The sequence below is a fragment of the Callorhinchus milii genome, unplaced genomic scaffold, assembly GCF_018977255.1.
Source record: "Callorhinchus milii isolate IMCB2004 unplaced genomic scaffold, IMCB_Cmil_1.0 Scaffold4, whole genome shotgun sequence".
NCBI lineage: Eukaryota > Metazoa > Chordata > Chondrichthyes > Chimaeriformes > Callorhinchidae > Callorhinchus > Callorhinchus milii.
Genome location: NW_024704745.1, coordinates 14179537 through 14200057, shown reverse-complemented (window position 1 = coordinate 14200057; position 20521 = coordinate 14179537). Strand labels below are relative to the sequence as shown.

Genomic DNA, 20521 nt, shown 5'->3' with positions numbered 1-20521 from the left:
GTGGTGGTGTGGGAGAGGTCACATTGCATTACAGACAGAGGGAAATCTCCTCTATGGCTTTGCACATCTACGTGGTACTCTCAGTCTGGTCTGGATACTCGTAAGCATGGTGATGGGTTTCCGCAGACATCCACTCTGGGGTCAGGGTTTTCTTTAATATTGTCTTCTATTGGGCCCACAATATTGTGTTCTGGGTTTCTGATTCTTCCAATAGTGGGACCTAGGTTTTTGGGATGAGCTAGAGTTCCCACGGAACAAATGGTGTGAGCAGGCAGGCAATGCATTCTATGAAATCTCTCATCACTCTTTTGGTGTGTTGTAAACACATTATTTTTCTTTAGGTATTTATCCAATTCCCTTTAAAATCTATGATTTGCTGTGCTTCAACAGAGATTTATAATAAAGCATTCCATATTCTAGCATGTCTATGGTACATATAACTATAGTGCCATGCTTATTAATTGCCTCAGGTAACTTAATGTAAATTGGTGCTTCCCTGGAAATGGGTTTTGATATCAGCTGTAAAACAGTACTTTGGACTATGCTTTGACCTAATTGCCATTTCAACATATGTTGTACTGGGGTCAATGTCTGTATAACTTTCAGGGAAGTAAATGAAAGTGTTTACAACGACTAGTTTCATTTTAACTAAACTGATGTCATGCCTCAATTCTGAGATACATTTTAACTGGGAATGGTCTTGAGGCTAGAAATCATATGTGAGTTGACCTCAACCTACACAATCCTGATTTTGAAGTCACTGAGGTTTCATACCTCGCTACATCGTACATACCTGCTGCTGGGAATGTGTTCTGCCATATAGTGCCGGTGTGCCTATCCCCATTGAGAATATGGAAGAAGGGAAACAATCAGCTGCCATAGAGTTCCCTTCCCCCGACTTGAAAGGAAGTTGTGAGATAACCTGACCCATTGGAGAAAATGGAAGAATACTGGATCTATTACTGTACAGCAACAGCAGTATATCAATTGCAAGTTCAATTGGAAAGTTGAGGAAGCGCAAACGTTGTTGGAAATCAAAAGATGAACTAGGAGAATGAGGGGCATAAATGCCTACCAGCATCCCCGCAAGCAGAATTGTGAACAGAGTAAGATTTCTGAGTTAAAATAAAGATTGTGTATAGATGCTGATTTCAACATATGATCCATAATAGCTGTTAAGTGTTAGAAATCTAAATAATAAATAATATTTGCATTTGGCACGGCGCCTTTCTCATCAGGAGGACGTCTCAAAGCGCTTCACAGAATTTACTGCAGTGTGAAGTGAAGCGAAACCTTCAAAAAGAAACCAAAACTTCAAAAAGCCTGAAAATCTTCCTCTTCGACCATGCTCACGGCCATCTACACCCCCCACCCGGCCGCCCCCCACCTCCCCCCGGCTCGGATTCAGGCTCCGCCACTGTTAAGCTCTCTGAGACGCTATCCTGAGTGGAGGGTGCTATATAAGTACAAGTTGCTGAAACTTTGAAACCCGCTCTCAACACAATAATCAATGGTCGACATTTACCATCAGGTTCAACAGTGGGCGATCTCTTCCATTGACCGCCCAGATGAAACCTGCCATCGAGTCTCTTGCAGTTGGTGAAACATCACGGTGTGAATCTGGCTGCTGCATTTGTTTCTGCTACCAAAACACACAGCGAAGTGGACCTCACAGCGAATCCTACGGAGCGCTTTGAGACGTCTCGATGACGTGATCCGGCGCTATATCAAATGCAAGGATTATTATTGTTATTATTATGATTATCATTAGTGTTACTTGATGCCCCTTTTTTTGGGGGGGGGGGGGGTGTGATCAGGAGGAGCTCCCCCATGAGTGACAGTCAAGGAGTATGACGCCTTACGTTAAGGTGGCCACTAGGAGGTGCCTCCACTGAGATTGGGTTGGGAGAGGAAGGAAGGAAGGAAGAAAGAAAGGGAGGGAGGGAGGGAGCCAGGACAGGGAGCAAACTGCTGCACTGTGTAAGCTTGTGTGTTAACCTCCCTGTTAGGTTTGCACCCCAGTCAGACCCCTGCCCACCCTCCCCACCCGTCCAACCAGTGAAGCACAATGACACTGAGGTGAGTCCTGCTGTACTGTGTGGGGGCTGGGCTGGGCTGAGCTGGGATAGCACTGTGTGTGTGTGTGTGTGTTGGGGTGGGGCCTTACTTCTGATCTGACAGCTTTAATGATCCTTCAACCCAACTGAGGACGTGCCTGGGTGGGTGGGTGGGTGTCTGATGTGGAGCTGGTGAAATGCACACCCCCCACCCCACCCCATGTTTTTGATCACTGTAAAGCTATCTGGTGCTGGGGAGGGAGAGTGTGCATTCATTCCCTTGAGAAGCTGAGAGCTCAGCCAGGGGATGGGGCAGAGAGGGGAGATCTGATCTGATCCACAGCTGGAATCAGGTTCCTGGATGTTCTCTGTGGCCTTTCACATACCAGCAGCCTGTTGGGCAGGTCTGTGCTGATGGGGGGGTGTGTGTGAGAGAGAGAGAGAGAGAGAGGAGGCTTTGCAATGAGTAAGAACATAGGGAGTGGCAAGTAATGCATTGCAAACACCACTGTTCAGAAAGTTGAAGCAAGTTCTCCTGTTACATACAAAACCAGACAATATTATCTATATATATTTTTTTAAAAAACAGAGTGGTAGCACTGTACAGGGTTGTGTATTTATTGTAATAGGATCAACTTGTACATTTTTTTTATTGATCCTTGTCTTTCCTGAGCACCAAATGACATCAAACCTTTTGTTGTTGTTGTTGTTGTTGATGATGGTGGTGGTGGTGTGGTTGGAATTTATTCTTAATGATATTCCACATACCATTTCCTAGGTTCCTGTTAATTACAGATAGGTTTGAGGTTTTGTTGAGGTTGTTTGGTGATGACATGTAACTGAGAAAATGAAATTAGAAAAAATTCCAGCAGAACTATTTTTTGGCTTTACAAGAAACTACATAACAGTAATAATGCTTTTAGAAATCTTGGGGCAAAGTTTTTTTTTAGCAATGAAATACAGATTAACCACTACAATAGTCCACAAAATAATAGTCACTGCACTTTACACTACATCCTGTGAATCTGTTTGGGATGTCATCCCGACGTATAAAACTCGATACCAAATGTAAAGATTATTATTATAATTATTTGTATACAACTACATAATTAACCTGTGCTATTCCAAATAGTTGTCTCCCAAGATAAGGAATAGAAGCATCTAAAACCATAATATTTGGAAAAAAAACTTAACGAGCATTGGGTAACCAATCTATATGGGTGAAATGCAGGGTTCACTAGTGAATAGTATTGTAAATTGAACTTGTGGCAGTTGTGGCAAAAATAATAATGAAACTTTTCTTTTACAGGTTTCGAATGTTGCATCGTATTCCTTCTGTATTCATCGGGGCATGTAGGTCTCTGTCTGGAAATTCACAACATGGAGGATGCTCTCCAGAAATGATTGAAGGTACTTAAATAACATCATGCATATTTTAGAGACTCTACAATTGTATTATTAGTGAGAAATAATAGTAATTTGAATGTAATTTGAATGTATTACCTTGAAAAAACATTTTTGTGCTGGGAGGGGAAAGGGGGTGTATGATTTTTTTTGAAAGTATCTGCATATTAGCTGCTAAATTCAGGATATAATGAAACACAAAATACTACAGGTGCTGGAATCTCAAACAAAAACAGAGAGAGCTGGGAAAACTCAGCAGATCAGGCAGCATCTATGGAGAAAGGAAAGTGAGTCAACATTTCGGGTCCACGACCCTTCGTCAGAACTGGGGTATATTGGGAGGGAGAGGTTTTTAAGGACAAATTGAGTGGGGGAGGTAGGACAAGGACAACAAAGAAGACAAAAATAGAGAGAGAAGACAAAGGAGAGAATGTATTAGTTGATGGGTTAAACACACTCTGGTGTGTTGCCTGTTCTGCACCATTAACACCTCTTCTCCCCAATTTTGTCTCAACACAGCCCCCTTTTGTTAAAAAAACCCTTTTGTTTTACGTCACTATTTCCTCTTTAAACCAGAGACATTTCAATAGGCACTGTGCCAAATACAAGGATTATTATTATTATGATCATTGTGTTGCAAACTGCTTGCAGATCAAAACATGTATACACAAAGTATATTTTGTTTAACATAAAAGTGCCAATAACCAAAAATGTTGATATAAATAATTGGAATGCAAATACAATTAGTAACAGTAAGGTCAGTTCCTGCTAAGTTGTTATTCTTCTGTCTTGTGGGAAATGCACAATACAAGCTATCAAGACAATCCTTTCATGTTGATAATAGTAAAAGTAACTACTGCTTGTCACAATTCTAGCCCCCCACCCTTAAGAGATTTAGATGGAGATGACCAATATGGTGGTGTAATAATCCAAGGTTTATTAAGTAACACAAATAGCTTAACTTATTCTTAAAACTGAGACCATAGATACAGTAGAATCGATATCGAACCCTCTGCGACAACTCCAACTGTTCCAAAGTTACATCTTTCTTTCATGTGTTTCTAACCCCACCTTCCCTGGTCACAGAGATAGCCTCCACCCTTCGCAGGCTGCTTTGCACAGAGAGAGATATGGACAACTTCTGAGCAGTCTTCCACAGCCGGCTTGTTTTTCAGTCTTGAGATAGGCAGGTGTTGAAGGCTGAAACTTTTCTTTCTGTGGTCCATTATTCTCAAAATTCCTCATATTCTCCGAGGAGTGAAGATCTTCCCAGGAAAATATGAAATGTAATCAGAAGCTAACCTCAACCCGTCCAGAAAAGCTACTTTTAACCCCTCCAAAGCTCGTCATTCTATCAAACAAACCCCTTCAGTCAGGTTTCCGTGCTGCTCATAGCACAGAAACTGCCCTGGTCAAGGTCACCAATGATATCCTGACTATCTGTGACCAGGGCTCCCTCTGTCTCCTCGTCCTCCTTGACCTATCGGCAGCATTCGATACGGTCGACCACGCTATCCTACTCCACCGCTTGTCCTCCCACCTCAACCTTCAAGGCACTGTCCTTGAATGGTTTAGCTCTTACCTTTCCCACCGTCTTCACTTCGTCTCAACGAATGGCTTCTCCTCCACCCCCCGTACTGTCTCATGTGGTGTCCCTCAGGGCTCTGTCCTCGGTCCCCTCCTCTTCACCCTCTATATGCTCCCCCTCGGTGACATCATCCGCAAACATGGGGTTAACTTCCACATGTATGCGGATGACACCCAACTCTACCTTTCCTCCTCTACTCTCAACTCCACGACCACCGATGTCCTGACAGCCTGCCTGTCCGACATCGAGTCCTGGACGAGAGACAACTTTCTTCAGCTCAACGTGCGAAAAACCGAGGCCCTCCTGATTGGCTCACGTCAGCGCCTCCGCACCTCAGGCGCTGACACCATCAGCATCCAAGGCTGCACTCTCCACCTCTCAAAGCCAGTCAGGAACCTCGGCGTTTTGTTCGACCCTGAGCTGTCCTTTCTCCCTCACATCCGCACCACAACTGGCACCGCCTTCCATCACCTCCGGAATATCGCCAGATTACGGCACTACCTCACCCCTCACGCTGCTGAAACCCTGGTTCACGCCTTTGTCACCTCAAGGCTGGACTATGGGAACTCTCTCCTCGCCGGCCTTCCCGCCACCTCCCTCCACAAGCTGCAGGTCATTCAGAACTCTGCAGCTCGTGTACTGTCCCGCACCAGGCTTCGGGACCACATCACTCCTACCCTCGCTCGCCTCCACTGGCTCCCCATCCCCCAGAGGATTGATTTCAAGATCCTCATCCTCACCTACAAGGCCATTCACGGCCTTGCTCCCTCCTACCTCTCCAACCTACTATCCCCCTACCTACCTGCCCGTACCCTCCGTTCCTCTGGCTCCGGTCTGCTCCACGTCCCCCGCCCCAACCGCCCTACTATCGGTGGTCGGGCCTTCAGCCTCTCAGCCCCGAGGCTCTGGAACTCCATCCCCCAGTGCCTTCGCCTTGCTTCCTCCCTTTCCTCCTTCAAGGCCGGTCTCAAAACCTTTCTCTTTGACCGAGCCTTCAGCTCCCCTCTCGACTCTCTTCCTCCTCCTCGCTCCCTCCCTTCCCTCCCCTCACCCTGACCATTTCCCCCCTCCTCTCTCCCTCCCTTCCCTCCCCTCACCCTGACCATTTCCCCCCTGCTCGGGTCATGACCCAACTGTGCAGCGCCTTGGGACGTCCTCCTGACGTGAAAGGCGCTCTATAAATGGAATCTTGTTGTTGTTGTTGTTGTTGTATTAAAGGATTATGGGTAGGTTACATTCTAAATATATATAAAGATTAATTAAAAATCTTAAAAAAACAATAAAAATCACAAGCATAATCTTACAGCCCCCACTTTGAGAGTGAGAAAATAAGATTTTTGATCTCATTTATCTAGGATTTATTAAGTGGAATTGTTTTCATACCGACCCTGTGCTCACAAATTCCCAGGTTTGAAGATCTTAAAAAACAGATAAATAGATAACTGTAAATGGTCAGATTTCACCCACGTAGCCCTTTCACCCAGGGAGCGCAAATAACATAAAGACACAATCAACGTAAATATAATTATGGCTTGGGCAATCGCAAAAGCATAAGACATGAGTAATAAAATTCAGTGCAATGATTGATTGATACAACGGCTGTGATTAGGAATCGATTTGTTAACGTGGTTCGATCAATGTTGATTTAGAATGTTTCTTCTTAAGATCGGCTAGACTTGTATTCTTCGTTCCCAAACTTAGACCTTTTTAGTCACTTACACCAAGTCTGCAATGAGATATTCAACAGCTTGTTTTTACCATTCATTGTAGGGTTAAAAACATATCCGTCAAGGTTGGTACACTCCTTTTGTTCTTAGCAGTTTAAATGTACTGATGTTATTGATGTCTTTGTGATACGTAGAATCAGTTGTACTTCAGCAAAACAAATCCATGAGTCTTTGCAATTTTCTTTGGACAACTTAAGACGACCAGAATTCTGGGATTGCTGACTATCCTCGAGTGGGTCAAGCTGACAGCACAGCCCACTATCACCATCAGAATCTTCATAATTCCCTTTTACTTCAGCCACCGCATCAATCCTTTCAACCAATTTTAGCATCTGTAATTACAGCACATCATTATCAATAATATCACGATTAACATGAACAGTATGGCCACAGAAATCCTTGCCTGCTGGCTTTGAGCATTACGGACGTTTTCTCGAAAGCCTTTGTAGCCTCCATGATCACTTTACTCTGTCGGAGAGTCTCAACTCTCACCCCGTATCTTGCAATACAGTTCCTTTGTCCCGAACGGCCAGTTCACAAGCCGAGCTTTTCGAAACCTATCTATATCACTTACTCAGTTAACCCTAGATCAATTATACAGTCTCCCATTGGTTGGCTTGCTGATTTGTAAGAGATTCGGATGGAGATGACCAATACGGTGGTGTAATAACCCAAGGTTTATTAAGGTAACACAAATAGCTTAACTTATTCTTAAAACTGAGACCATAGATACAGTAGAATCGATATCGATCCCACTGGGAAGTGTGCTGACCCTCTGCGACAACTCCAATTATTCCAAAGTTACATCTTTCTTTCATGTGTTTCTAACCCCACCTTCCCTGGTCACAGAGATAGCCTCCACCCTTCGCAGGCTGCTTTGCACAGAGAGAGATATGGACAACTTCTGGGCAGTTTTCCACAGCCGGCTTGTTTTTCAGTCTTGAGATAGGCAGGTGTCGAAGGCTGAAGCTTTTCTTTCTGTGGTCCATTATTCTCAAGATTGCTCATATTCTCAGAGGAGTGAATATCTTCCCAGGAAAATATGAAATGTAATCAGAAGCTAACCTCAACCGATCCCACAAAACCCCTACTAAGCTAGTCATTCTATAAACAAACCTTATTAAAGGATTATGGATTGGTTACATTTTGTATGTATATAAAGTTTAATTAAAAGCCTTAAAAAACACTTAAACATCACAAATATAATCTTACACCCCCTCCCTCCTTTGTGCAGTGTGCAGACAGACATCTAGCTTTTGAAAGAGAAATAACAGTAGGAACCAAGGGTGATACTGACAAATTCAGGAGATAATAGCTGGGAATTCCACTCAGCCTGTAAAAGAATAGTGGCAATGGGTCCTGTAGAAAATAATAATAATAATCATTGTATTTGATGTAGTGCCTTATCATGTCTTTGAGATATCTCAAAACGCTTCACAGAATATACTGTAAAGTGAATTGACTATACATTTTGTGGGCGAAATGCGGCAGCCAATTATACACAGCAATGTTCCACAAACAGTCGAGGATTGAAGTGACCAATTTTTTAAAAAAGGAATTATTACCCCCGGAAAAGCGATCTGCCAATTAACTAACAACTGGTTCATACTTACTGTTAGGTAAACAGAGGCGTGTGGAGTAAGGAAACGTTGCCCTGCCCGGGAATCAAACCCAGGTCTCTCGTTTGCGAGGCAAGTGCTCTAACCGCTAGCCTACAGGACTCCACGATGCCCTAGAGTTAATAATTTCAGCCCTATAGCACAAACCAAGATTTTAACCTGTAACTTTCCAGTCATTCATGCTGCAACGATTGGTGTCTTTACCCAATAGGCAATTGAAATACTTTTTGTACCTTTTTCACTAGAACACTTCATGGCCATGGCTTTAACACGTGGCCTAAAGAATCTCCTAGGCACATTGCCATCTCTTCATATCAGATTGTTCCAAACCTGTTGCAGTTGTTCTGTTTCTTGAAGAAGAAATTGAGGGGCTGAAGTCAGTTATGTTGGAGCTGTCTCCACTCTGTTTCTACTCTACTCTGGAGAAAACAAAGTAGAGTAGACCAGATCATCCTTAAAACCATAAACCTACATGCACACTACTAATGGAACATAGTTCATCTTGTTTCTCCAACGTTATTTAATTTTTAATAAAGAGAACTATATTGAACTTTAAACAAAATTTAAAGTTTAAAATGTTTGTGTGGCATGAAACTGAAAAACAGCAACCAACAACAACTTGCATTTATATAGCGTCCTTCACTCGGGATAGCGGTCTGGAGCGCTTGAAACCAGTTGAATTCATGTGCTCCTTTTTGGAAATATATAATAAAACTGTCTCATTTTAAAATATCGTCTTTTCTCTACAGGACATTCCAAGATGGTCATGAATGATGGTAAGTGACATAGCAGTACAATCTGAACACTAACTAAAAAGGACTGATAGCATCATATCTGCTAGGATAAGTATTTAGTGGATTATCTATACAGTATCTGTGATCATGCATATAACATCTACAAAGCTGGTCGCCTTTGCTTATCTAAAGTAAATCATTTTCATTTATTAAAATAAAGGTTTTTAGGGTCACTTTGTCATATTTATTATAACAGAAAGATTATCCATATCCAATCAGCAGAAGCAAAATGGATTTGAAGGAGAAGTGTTCAGTATAAAATGCAAATCTGATTTGACTACATTCCTCTTTTTTGTTTAGTACGAAACGGACTGCAAGATATCGTTGGTGCTTCTAAGACCTGGAGGTGTGTAGTTTTATTTTACTATTATGCTTAAAGATAGACTGACATTTGAATTGTAAGCTGCTTTTTTGTAAGCGAAGCCTGGCCAGAACTGGTGAGATGTGGGTACGGAGTTTGGTCCGGGAAAGTATGTGGGTGGCAGAGTTCTGAATGAGCTGGATCTTTTGAATAGTGGAGCTGGGGAAACCACCAGTGAAGAGTGCGTTTGAGTAATCCAAGCAGGAGGAGACAAACGCATACACAAGTGTTTCGGCTGCATTTTGGGTAATGTACAGTCAGAGGCGGGCAATGTGGCAGAGGTGGAGGAAGGCGATCCTGGTCAGGGACCAGATGTAGAGGAGGAAGGACAACTGGGGGGGGTCGAACCAGATGTTTAGATTGCACACTGGTTCGGAGAGCCTGAGGGAGAGCCCATAGAGATTAAGGAGTTCAGATCCGCAGGAGTGAAGACGATGACAGAAACCAAGGAGTATGGTTTACGTCTTGTCCAGCTGCCAGACAAGCTGATAGTACATCGGCGGACTTAGGAGTCGATACTGGAGGAGGCAAAGTAGATTTGTGTATGATCCACATACATGTGAAAGTTTATTCCATGTCTGCGGATGACATCGCTCAGAGGGAGCATTTAGATGAGGAAAAGAAGAGAGCCAAGGATGGAGCCCTGGGGTACCCCACAGGTGACTGGGCAGGGGCGGGAGGAGAAACCATTTGCCAAGATGAAGTGGAGGCGGTTGGTTAAGTAGGACTCGGAACCATGCGAGTGCAGTCCCACCAAGGTGGGTGAGGGAGGAGAGGCGGTGGAGGAGGATGTGGTCGACTGTGTCAATTTTATAACTGAGTTTATAAAGTAAAGAAACATGTTATATAACTCATTTGTTGATAATTGTTTGATTTTAAGACTGAATAAACTTCCATCCCCTAATCTCGTTGAGTTTAAACAACAAAGAAAGAAAAACAGCTGCCTAGTTGATGGGTTCAATCATTTTGACTCCTCGTTTCTAGTTTTCTGTAAAGTGTCTCTTTTTGCAGTGAAAATATTCAGGCTATCAAGGACAGAACTTCTTTAAGTTCTCTACTGGTCAGTAAACAGGAAGATCTACCAGTTAAACGAATGAAGGACAGTTATCTTGAGGTGTTCCTACCTCTGGGAAGCCAACCTAGCCTGAGAGAAAAGTATCTTAACGTACATAACTTTGTAAGGTATTGTAGCAATTTTCATATCAAATATTTGAATTATCTTTAAATGTTGACATTAAACTAGCAACTTGTGTCCATTGTGTCCTGACCAACAGTTCCCAAGATAAACTTGACCATTTCATTTCATAACTATTTGTAGGACATTGCTATGCAGAAATTGATTGCCATGTTTGTCTACAAATAGTCACTACAATTTACAGTAAAACCTATGAAGCACTTTGATTCATTTTCACAACCTGCTAAGATGCTATGTCAAATGCAAAGATTATTATTATAATGTTCATTTTATATTAAAAAAATTATATCACTTTATATTTTAATTTGTATATCAATTTATATTTTTACCTCAACTAGATTTGGCAGAATCCTTGAAGATCTTGATTCATTCGGAGGTAAATTCATTCCACTTTTAGTAGCTTCTCTTCTTTCAGCGCATAGTTGAATAGATAATAGAAAGATATTTACTCACAAATATCCATAACACAGAGCAGGAGTTCAGAAATTGCATTCAATTATAGATGGCATAGTCATTTTATCCAGATTTATCCAGTGAGCACACGTTTTGTACTTTTTTGGAGTGAATGTCAGTGTCTGGATCCTAATCACGTTATAAGCAAAACTGAGTTATAAGTTATAACAAAACGTGTTATATTGCGGTTGTACTGGATAATGATGGCACCTTGAGCTGTCGAGAAACAGGATATGTGTATTAATTGTTACAGAAACAATGCGGAGTAATGTAATTATAATGACACTTACAGTGTTTCTTTTTTATGACTTAGTTTTAATTAGTTATAACCACATGAAAAGCGAGAATGGTTCAAGAAGCCCTTTTTCCATCGTTACTGCTCTTGTTGATGAAATAGGTACGTCAGATACTTCAGTATTACCAGAAAAGTTGTGACAAAGTAAATGCTTCCATTGTACTTTAACTGGTGCTTGCCAGAATTATGCACCCATTATTATATGAGTTTTCTGATATTTGGACACCTCCAATATTTGCTGGAACTAGATCTAAAACTGAATCAGTTAGGGCTATTTGCAATCTTAGTGGCTGTGTTTATTGAGAGCATGTTTTACCCTGAGACGTGGTAATTTTCTCCATAAATTGGTATCCTTGGAACAAAATACGATCCAACTTGGAAAAAAACTGCTGTATATGGAAGGCCAAAGCTGACAAGCTGAACAGTGTATGCACAACAACAACAAAATTACGTTTACACAGTGGAAGGACATTCCAACTGGACAGTTAAGGGTTTGCGCTGGAGCTGGGGTTGGAATCACGATGGGTGGAGGGTAGGGAGGTTGGAAGTTGGCCGAAAGCACAATCAAAGAGGAAAGTATTGAGACGCGCCTTGAAGAAGGCAAGGGGGAGGAATTCCGGGATCGAGTTCCAGAGGATAGGGGCAGAAAAGCTGAATGCCCGACCCCCAATGGTGAGGCAGGCAGGGCAAGGAACCTGAAGCACGAAGCAGTGTATGCTGAGTGGACAAGTTGGTGTTATATTGATAGGTCACAGAGGTAGTGAGGAGCAAGGCCATAGAGAGCTTTAAAAGTGAGGACGAGGATTTTAAACTCGATTCTCTGAGGGATGGGGAGCCAATGGAGCCAGGCGAGGAGGGGGTTGATCGGTTCACTGAACTTAGTGCGGGAGAGCACACAAGCTTCAGAGCTCTGAATAATCTGCAGTTAGTGGAGGGAAGAGTTGGGACGTTTGGCGAGAAGGAAGGTAGTGTAGAAAGACAACAGATGGACTGCTTCATTAGAGTACAATGCTGCAGTCTTGTGGTATGTGTAGCCAGCCTGATTTAATGACCGATTCTCCTTCATTGACAAGTCCTTACAATAAGTTTTTTGTTTGGTAGCATATCTTGTTAGAAATCAAATATGAGAACATTTTGCTATAACACAGAAACTACAATATTTATGTGTAACATCATGAAATAAATCAAAATATTATTTTAGTTCAAATCACAAGCTGCAATAACACTTGTATTCAAATTGTCAAGTTTTATTATGGGAGCTATCTGTATACATTACTGCCAAGAGAATGAAACTGTGCAGATTGGTAAATAATGATCAGTGTACATGAATGTGAAAGAAAACAAACTGGAGTGTGTTCCAAAACACTAGTAGACTAATGACTGTGATGCACTGTGTGATTTAAAAAAAAAAGTTTGGAAAATCCCTACAAGGATATTTCTCATTCATCTCCCGTTCTTTTCTAAAATGTTTTTTATCACTCTAGATTTATGCCAAAAGCATATCCTGCCAGATTGTGACTTGAAATTCACTGGCAATGTTAGCTGGGTGGGAAAAACTTCAATGGAAGTCCAGATGCACTTGTCTCAGGTTTGATCACTGGAATATTCCAAGTTGTACTTTTAAAGCAAGTGAAGCTAATCCACTTTACCTTGAACAATTCAGAGACTATTTCCTCCAGCTGTAAAATGGCGGAAATAATGGAAGACCAAATGCTGCCCAAACCTTTATTCACCCTATATCACCTTTCCTGTATTGCTTGCACCCCTGTCTCACACCAAATACTAACAAAACCCTTACCTTCCGCCTGGACTTTTCAAATGCACTCCTCCTCAATTTCACCACAAGCAGGTATATAAAACACCATTCATGCGGGATAGGTCTCAGAGCGATTAACAATAGCAGAGCTTGACACCAAGCTGGGGGGAGGTGACCATAGGTACGGTCAGGGGCAAGGAAGAGAGATTTCGAGACAGAGAGTTCGAATTTCAGAAGCAGCAGAGTAAACTTACATTTTGTTTCCAAAGTTAACCATTTGTTGAACGAGATCTATCTGATTTATAATCTACCTTCTTGTTCTGCTTGAGATTTACAGAATTAGATTTTAAGTAGGGTTTCATTGCAAAGTAGTGTCACAAAATGTAACAGAAATCAAGTCGGGGAGGTACTGTATAATTATTTCTCAGGAACAAAAGCACTAATTAAAGTAATTGTACTTTTGTCTTTAGTACTACGATGGAGTATTCACTCCTGTATTAAATGCGACTTTTGTGATGGTAACTCGAGACCCTGAAAACAAAGGGTGAGTAACATTTATTGAGTCACTGGATGATAGTATTGCTCCTAGAAATTGAGTTTGGAAAAAGTTTTTCTCTTAGGCTGTGGGTATAATTTGCAATATGACAACTTTGTTAGATTTCGGATGTGACCATCAAAACTAACGCACTAGTTCCTGGATTGTAGCACTGCACAAAACCCCTAACTTTAAAATATCACCAGCATCAGTGTTCAGGTTTCCTTGACTTATATGAAAGATGTCATGCGTCCTCCTGATGTGAAAGGCGCTATACAAATGCAATTTTGTTGATGTTACTGCTAATTAAAAGTTATGGATCTTCCATATAAGTGAAGTAAATGGCAACACTCATTGTCATTAAGTGTGCTATATTATGTATGTTAATATATACAGCGCAGAAAGGTGAAACTAAATAACTCCTTAACATGGTCTGTTTAGAAATGTGATTTCATTGTGATTGATGGTATAATTATTTATTTCCTTGGTGCTGCTCACAGTGCAAAGGTGGGGGGAACCGAGGAGTGATGCAGGATTGCAAGATTGTGTGCCTATGAAATGCAGTATATTGCAAATCGTGAAAGGAACTATCTTCTGTGATTTACTACCCTCCCAGCCTCCAACCCCGCGCCAGAATAGCTGCAATCATTTCCAACACGTATATGCAGTCAGAAATACTGACAAGTAGAAACATTTCTAGGTGCAACATTTGCAAGGAGACAAAATTCATTCCATCACAATAAAGCTTTTCTATTTTGCAGGAAGGTTTAAACAATTTAAAGAAACGCAATGGGCAATCAAATTAATTATATAATGTTAAACATCATTTATTAAAAGACAGTCAATCATTTATGTTCTTTTCTATTTACAGACCTGCTTTTGTTAATCCGCTGAAGGCTGAGACTCCAGAGGAAGAAGATATTCTTAGAAAAGGCAAATGTAAGTCATTACCTAAACATTTTCTGGCCTTGTGATATCAGTTACTGAACAGTTAATTCAGTAATTAATGAACAAAAATAACACAGTTCCCAACTCTCCAAAAAGCAGTTTTTCATTCTTGAGAATTTGAGCAAATTTTGTTTTTTTCATTGTGAGTAGGTTGGATGTTTTTCTACAGACAAGAGCATGTGGGATTTCAGGGTCTTAAAATGTATAGCTGCAAGAAGAGACATTCTACTTGATTTTGATTCCTGTTTAAAATTGCAGTGAACAAATTAAAAAGGATCAACATATTGCAACAGTCACTATTTAAAATGGCACCAAATGAAGAAGAGAGAAAACTTATACATGAATTGTTTCTTAACACTTTGGATCCGAGGTTAGTGCTATTTACTGTTATTTGAATGATTTATGTAACAATGAAAATGAGTAAATAATAATATTCTATATAATTGCCCTGGCCTGTTATGCCAACATTTGACTGAAACATACAAGACAACCCTATTATAAGGTGCCTGCCTTAGTCCTGTTTTTGCATGAACTCTGCAGCTTTTTATGTATAAATTGGCAGCTGGTATAGAGAACCCGGTTAAATATGTATCTGACCATCTGGCTGCACTGATTGAATGTATAACCATGTGATCACAATCTTTTATAAATGTGAAATTGTCACAGCGTGACTTGCGGTTGATGAGCTCTCGTGCTGTCATGACTATACAGGTGTCCAAACTCCTACCCTTTGCAACTATAAAAAGAGACATTTTAAATAATGTTGCAAATTTTGAAACAAACACAAATAACGCGGGGCACACAGATTTAAGATAATTGGCGAAAGAACCAGAGGGAGATGAGAAATTTTTTCTACGCATGGAGTTGTTATGGTCTGGAATGCACTGCCTGAGAGGGTGGTGGGAACAGATTCAATAACAACTTTCAAACGGGAATTAGATGGGTATACCTGATAAGGAAAAATTTGCAGGGGTATGGGGAAAACGCGGGGGAGTGGGACTGATTGGGTAGCTCTTCCCAAGAGCACGATGGGCCGAATGGTCTCCCTCTGTGCTGTAATATTCTGTGAATGTGCATGACTAAAATGTGAGCTAGACATACACTTTACAGCGTTGTGGTCACAGTTCCGGCAGTTGTATCTGGTTATTAACTTACTTGGATGTGACTTGTCTTTCAGGGCGTGCCTGATTTTAAAAAGTAGCACGAATCTCAGAATCTGAGAGGACAGTGTTACAGAGGTAGATGAGAAACAAACTCAAGTGATGGTAAATTCTCTGTTACACCACTGCAATACTTTTAAACTTTTCTTTGTTTCAGGACGGTGAGCTTCCGTAGTCGAGTCTTATCAGAGAATTCGTTTGGATAGCAGAGACAAAACTTAAAGGTCTGGAGATTTGTCATCCCCAGGTATATGCAGGAAGCATTCAATGCAACGCCATGTTATCTCATAAATGCAGTTCACATAATGTTGTCACTTTTTAAAAGCAAATTAAATAATAATAATCCTTAAATTTGATATAGCGCCTTATCATGTCTGTAAGACGTCTCAAAGCGCTTCACAGAGTATACTGTAAAGTGAATTGACTGTATATTTTGTGGGCGAAATGCAAGGATTATTATTATTTTTATTCCCGTAATGGTGCCCGGCAACCTGAAATGGTACAGAGTGTAGGGACCGGTTTAGGTTCCCACTGTGTTGAGCTCCAAATTGGAGCAACAATGCTCAGAGAGTGTTGTGTTGGTGCAAGTGTAGGCAGTGAGGGAATACAGCCGTAGGTTAATGTATATTTCATGCTAGAACGTGGGTCTGAATACAGCCCAGCCCAATGGATGTAAGTTTCGTCTCTCTGATCACAGGAAGTTAATTAAAAATGATGCAACTCCAATTTTGGAACCAATTATCATTCTGATCTAAATAGGATGGCTAGTGTGGGAATTGTAACTATTTAACGGAGGAGGTTTGTGTTTGCCTTAGAAATTGAGGAGTGTGTTTATGTGTAAATGCGTGTGTATGTATATCAAGAGCATGTCACTCAACTTCAAGGGTTTAAAGCTGTCCTATCCTGCAGATACAAGAGAAGTGATTCTCTAATAAGTGACAAATTGACCCAGGGATAGGTAGAATAATTAAGTTGGTAAATTTAATATGAGATTTTCCCATTGTATGCTAATTGACTTGTTAAATTTACTGATGTATCTAACCTGGTTGCGTCCAGTGTTGGTAAATTTACTAATTGAAAATCGTGCCCAAAGTCTCCAAATGAAAACTATTAAAGATTTTTCCATGTGTTATGGGATAGTGGGGAACCGTGAAGAAATCACATTTAATTTGGGGGTAATTTAAAAAGCATAAGCATTGCAAGTAACTTCTTAGGGGGTAGGACAGCAGTAAAATTGATTTTAAAATGTAATCCTGCTATTTGCTGGTCTAAGAAAATGTACCTTTTCTTTCATTGAATGTGATTGTATGCTTGTTATAGTTATTTACATTTCTAAAGAAACTACCAATATAATTTAGAGATGAGCAATAATGAAAACAATCCTTTTTTTAAATTAGGAACGGAATATTCACAACAAAATCTTTGGTGGGTTTCTGATGAGGAAAGCCTTTGAATTGGGATGGGCAAATGCTTGTATCTATGGGTGAGTTGTAGATTATGTATTTTGTTAATATTTGAAGAGACTTCTCTGATTCAAATATCGTAATCAATGAACGACCTGACAATCCCAATTGGGTGTAATCAAGGTTTATAGTAACAAAAGTTGGATCATTAAAACAATATGTATCTTAAGCAATAATCTCACAGATGGGATGTCAATCTTTTGGGACGTTGACCAGGGTGTTTTGTGTCTCGCCACTTACTTCATAGTTGCAGCTGACTCTTCAGAGAGTTTATCTTGAAATCTTTGTTTCTGATTGCTTTCAGAAATTCAAGACCTCACGTGGTAGCCGTAGATGACATAATTTTTCAGAAACCAGTTGAAATTGGTTCCCTACTCTACCTCTCATCACAGGTAATGTACATACATCTCAGGAAATGTCAGCACCATTAGTTAATTGATGTGCAATCTTAATGTATATGAACATAAACAATAAGTGAAGCTTGAGGCTGAAAATCTACCGTTTCACTAGCATGTCAAGAGCAATTAGGGCTCTGATTATACTATGAAGCTGTACTGCTATAAATAATTGCAGTCATAAATGCAGACTGGATTTCTGTTCATCTTTCATAAGTTGCTTTCCAAAAAGGTACGTACGTACCTTGCTTCTAGCTTTATCAGCTTTATTATGATTTTTGTTTTGAATACTGGGAAGAAATTCAGAAGTAGCTGCTGCAGTGCTCAATGATTAATAAAAATTGATACATTACACATCAAATTGATCTCTGTGCCTGTGGATGCTGATGTGTTTAGGTATCTATTGTGCTACCTAGGTAAAGATTGTAGCGATTTCATTAAGAGATTAGTGGTCTTTTAGAATTAAAAAAAACTAAGAAGATGACTATCCTCTATTATGTTTTAAATTGTTTATTAAGTATTCATTATTTTCCTCACTTCCCATAGGTTTGTTACACTCAACAGAACCACATCCAAGTCCGAGTGCACAGTGAGGTTGTAAACCCATACACAAAAGAACATAGCACAACCAATGTCTTCCATTTTACCTTTTGCTCTGACAAGGAAGTGGCGCGGGTTACCCCAAAGACCTATGGAGGTAATGTCTTTTGGGGGAACAATGAGCAGACGGAAACATGCAGGAAATGTATATGATACAGGATTCCTTATTCTCATAGAAATTGAATGTATCAAAGAAGCAACAGCATCTTACATTTATATTTGTACCCTTCACATAGGATAATTCAATTTGCCTGTGTCCCCCTCTTTCTAAAACCATCCCGCTGAGAATATATGCATGCATAATTAAAGATTTTTAGCACAACTTTTTAGTGCATGTTTGCCTCTGTGTTCCCAGATGCATTGCAAACCCACAGTAATCAGGTGAATGTGGATTTGGGTCCATACTATACTACATACTATACTATATTACTAAAGCTCAGACCCTCAGCTTAAAATGGAATGTGAAAAATGGTTGCTTTCTGGGTCACTGTCATCAGTGCCTGTGCATGTGTGATGCAATGTACAAGATGTGATATACAATACAAATTACATTTGTATAGCGCCTTTCACATCCGGAGGACGTCCCAAGGCACTGGGCAGTCAGGCATTTGGACCAAGCAGGGGGTTGGGATCTGGGGCGATGGAGAGCTGGGAGGGTGGCCGAATTCAGGGTCGAAGAAGAAGGTCTTAAGATGTGCTTTATAGGAGGCAAGGGAGGGATCAAGACAAGGGGACTGTGGAATGGAGTTCTAAAGGGTGGGGGCAGAGAAGCGTAATGATCCAGAAGGCAGCCATAATTAGCACAGGAAACTGGGTGTACAGTGCTCCCGTTACAGCACGGGTCCACAGTATACAGCTATACAGTGGGCCTGTGCCATAAATAGATCCATCCTAAACTGGTTACGTTATAATGGGCCTGCATTGGGGTTCTCATCTGTAGGTATGAGTCTTTTGCATAATTAACATTTCGGCTTGCATTTTCAGAATCTATGCTTTACTTGGATGGAAAGCGACATTTTAAACCATATGGAAAACAAAATCAAGTTGCATCACATGAAGAGTCAGACATCAGCAAATAAGACACATCTACGACAGTTACTGGAACCTGCCCCCCCAAGCAAAGTTAAAATTCGGGTGAAGGGTCACACATTAAACATTACAATAATTTTCTCTTTCAGATGTTGATAAACCAAATGTTTTGTGTTTGTGTTTATTGATGTTATAAGGTTTTATTTTGCTACTCAGCTTTGCAGAAATAAGAACATAGTTTGCATGTTTACTTTTCCCCCTCTGAAACAATTCATTGCTTAGATTGCTTCATTAGCTACACTATTATTTTCTATTGTTTGTTTCTAAGTGTTTCAGTTATACAATACAATACAATCAATACAACTCACAATTAATAACATAGTGTAGTGCTCCTACCTGTATGTTGCATGTGTTATGGGTAGGTGACTTTCCCTGCTGCTGTCCCTCCAGTGTCTGCAAAGCCACGTGCTCTAGGTCAGACAAAAAAGAGCTCAGATGGTTGCCAATCAATCATGTGTGAAAAAGTTGCGCGTGACTGAGGGAGCAGAGCCAGAGCTCCCGTGGCTCTTCTGCTCCAGGCTCCAATAACAGGCATATCACAGGAGTCCGAGTGCCTGCCCTGGGAATGCAGGGGAGTCTTGGAGAGTCCCAACTCCATCTAGACTTTCACCTGCTGAGCCATACTGAGGTAGTATCATGAGTACCAGAATTGGCTCAGGTGAATGGCTGCCGCGTTTCTCCCACAAAATATACAGTCAATTCACTTTACAGTATATTCTATGAAGTGCTTTGAGACGTCTTGAAGACGTGATAAGACGCTATATCAAATGCAAGGATTATTATTATTGTAATGTGGCAGTGTAGTGGGGAACTTCTGTGCTGGAAGTAAAGAGAGCACAGTACCTATAGTTATAAAGGTATCACTAAAGTGCCTGCGTTACTCTATTTGTCTTTTAACCTGTTCTGCTCGTAATCTAATCTGCATGTGCTCCTAAAGGAGACTATATCATATTTGGTCATGTTCCTAATGGATCTAGGCTTGTGGTGATGTGCTTTTGTATAATAAACATGTATTTTAAGACCTCGATGGCTACCTCATTTCTTTTATCCAAGTTTTGCAGTACAAATACAATAGTTACGGA

At 40.7% G+C, this 20521-nt stretch overlaps 1 protein-coding gene across 1 annotated transcript; it reads left to right on the top strand.

Moving 5' to 3' along the window:
- The first annotated feature begins 3345 nt into the window (after window positions 1–3345).
- On the top strand, window positions 3346–20460 carry LOC103189992 (acyl-coenzyme A thioesterase 9, mitochondrial). The gene is given in 16 exon segments (XM_007910592.2): window positions 3346–3467; window positions 9145–9171; window positions 9490–9535; window positions 10562–10732; window positions 11084–11121; window positions 11512–11595; window positions 12978–13081; window positions 13720–13793; window positions 14656–14723; window positions 14991–15102; window positions 16050–16084; window positions 16087–16139; window positions 17290–17375; window positions 17660–17747; window positions 18297–18447; window positions 19335–20460. Coding segments are annotated over 16 exon segments (1353 nt in total). The 5' UTR covers window position 3346; the 3' UTR covers window positions 19430–20460.
- The last annotated feature ends 61 nt before the right edge of the window (window positions 20461–20521 follow it).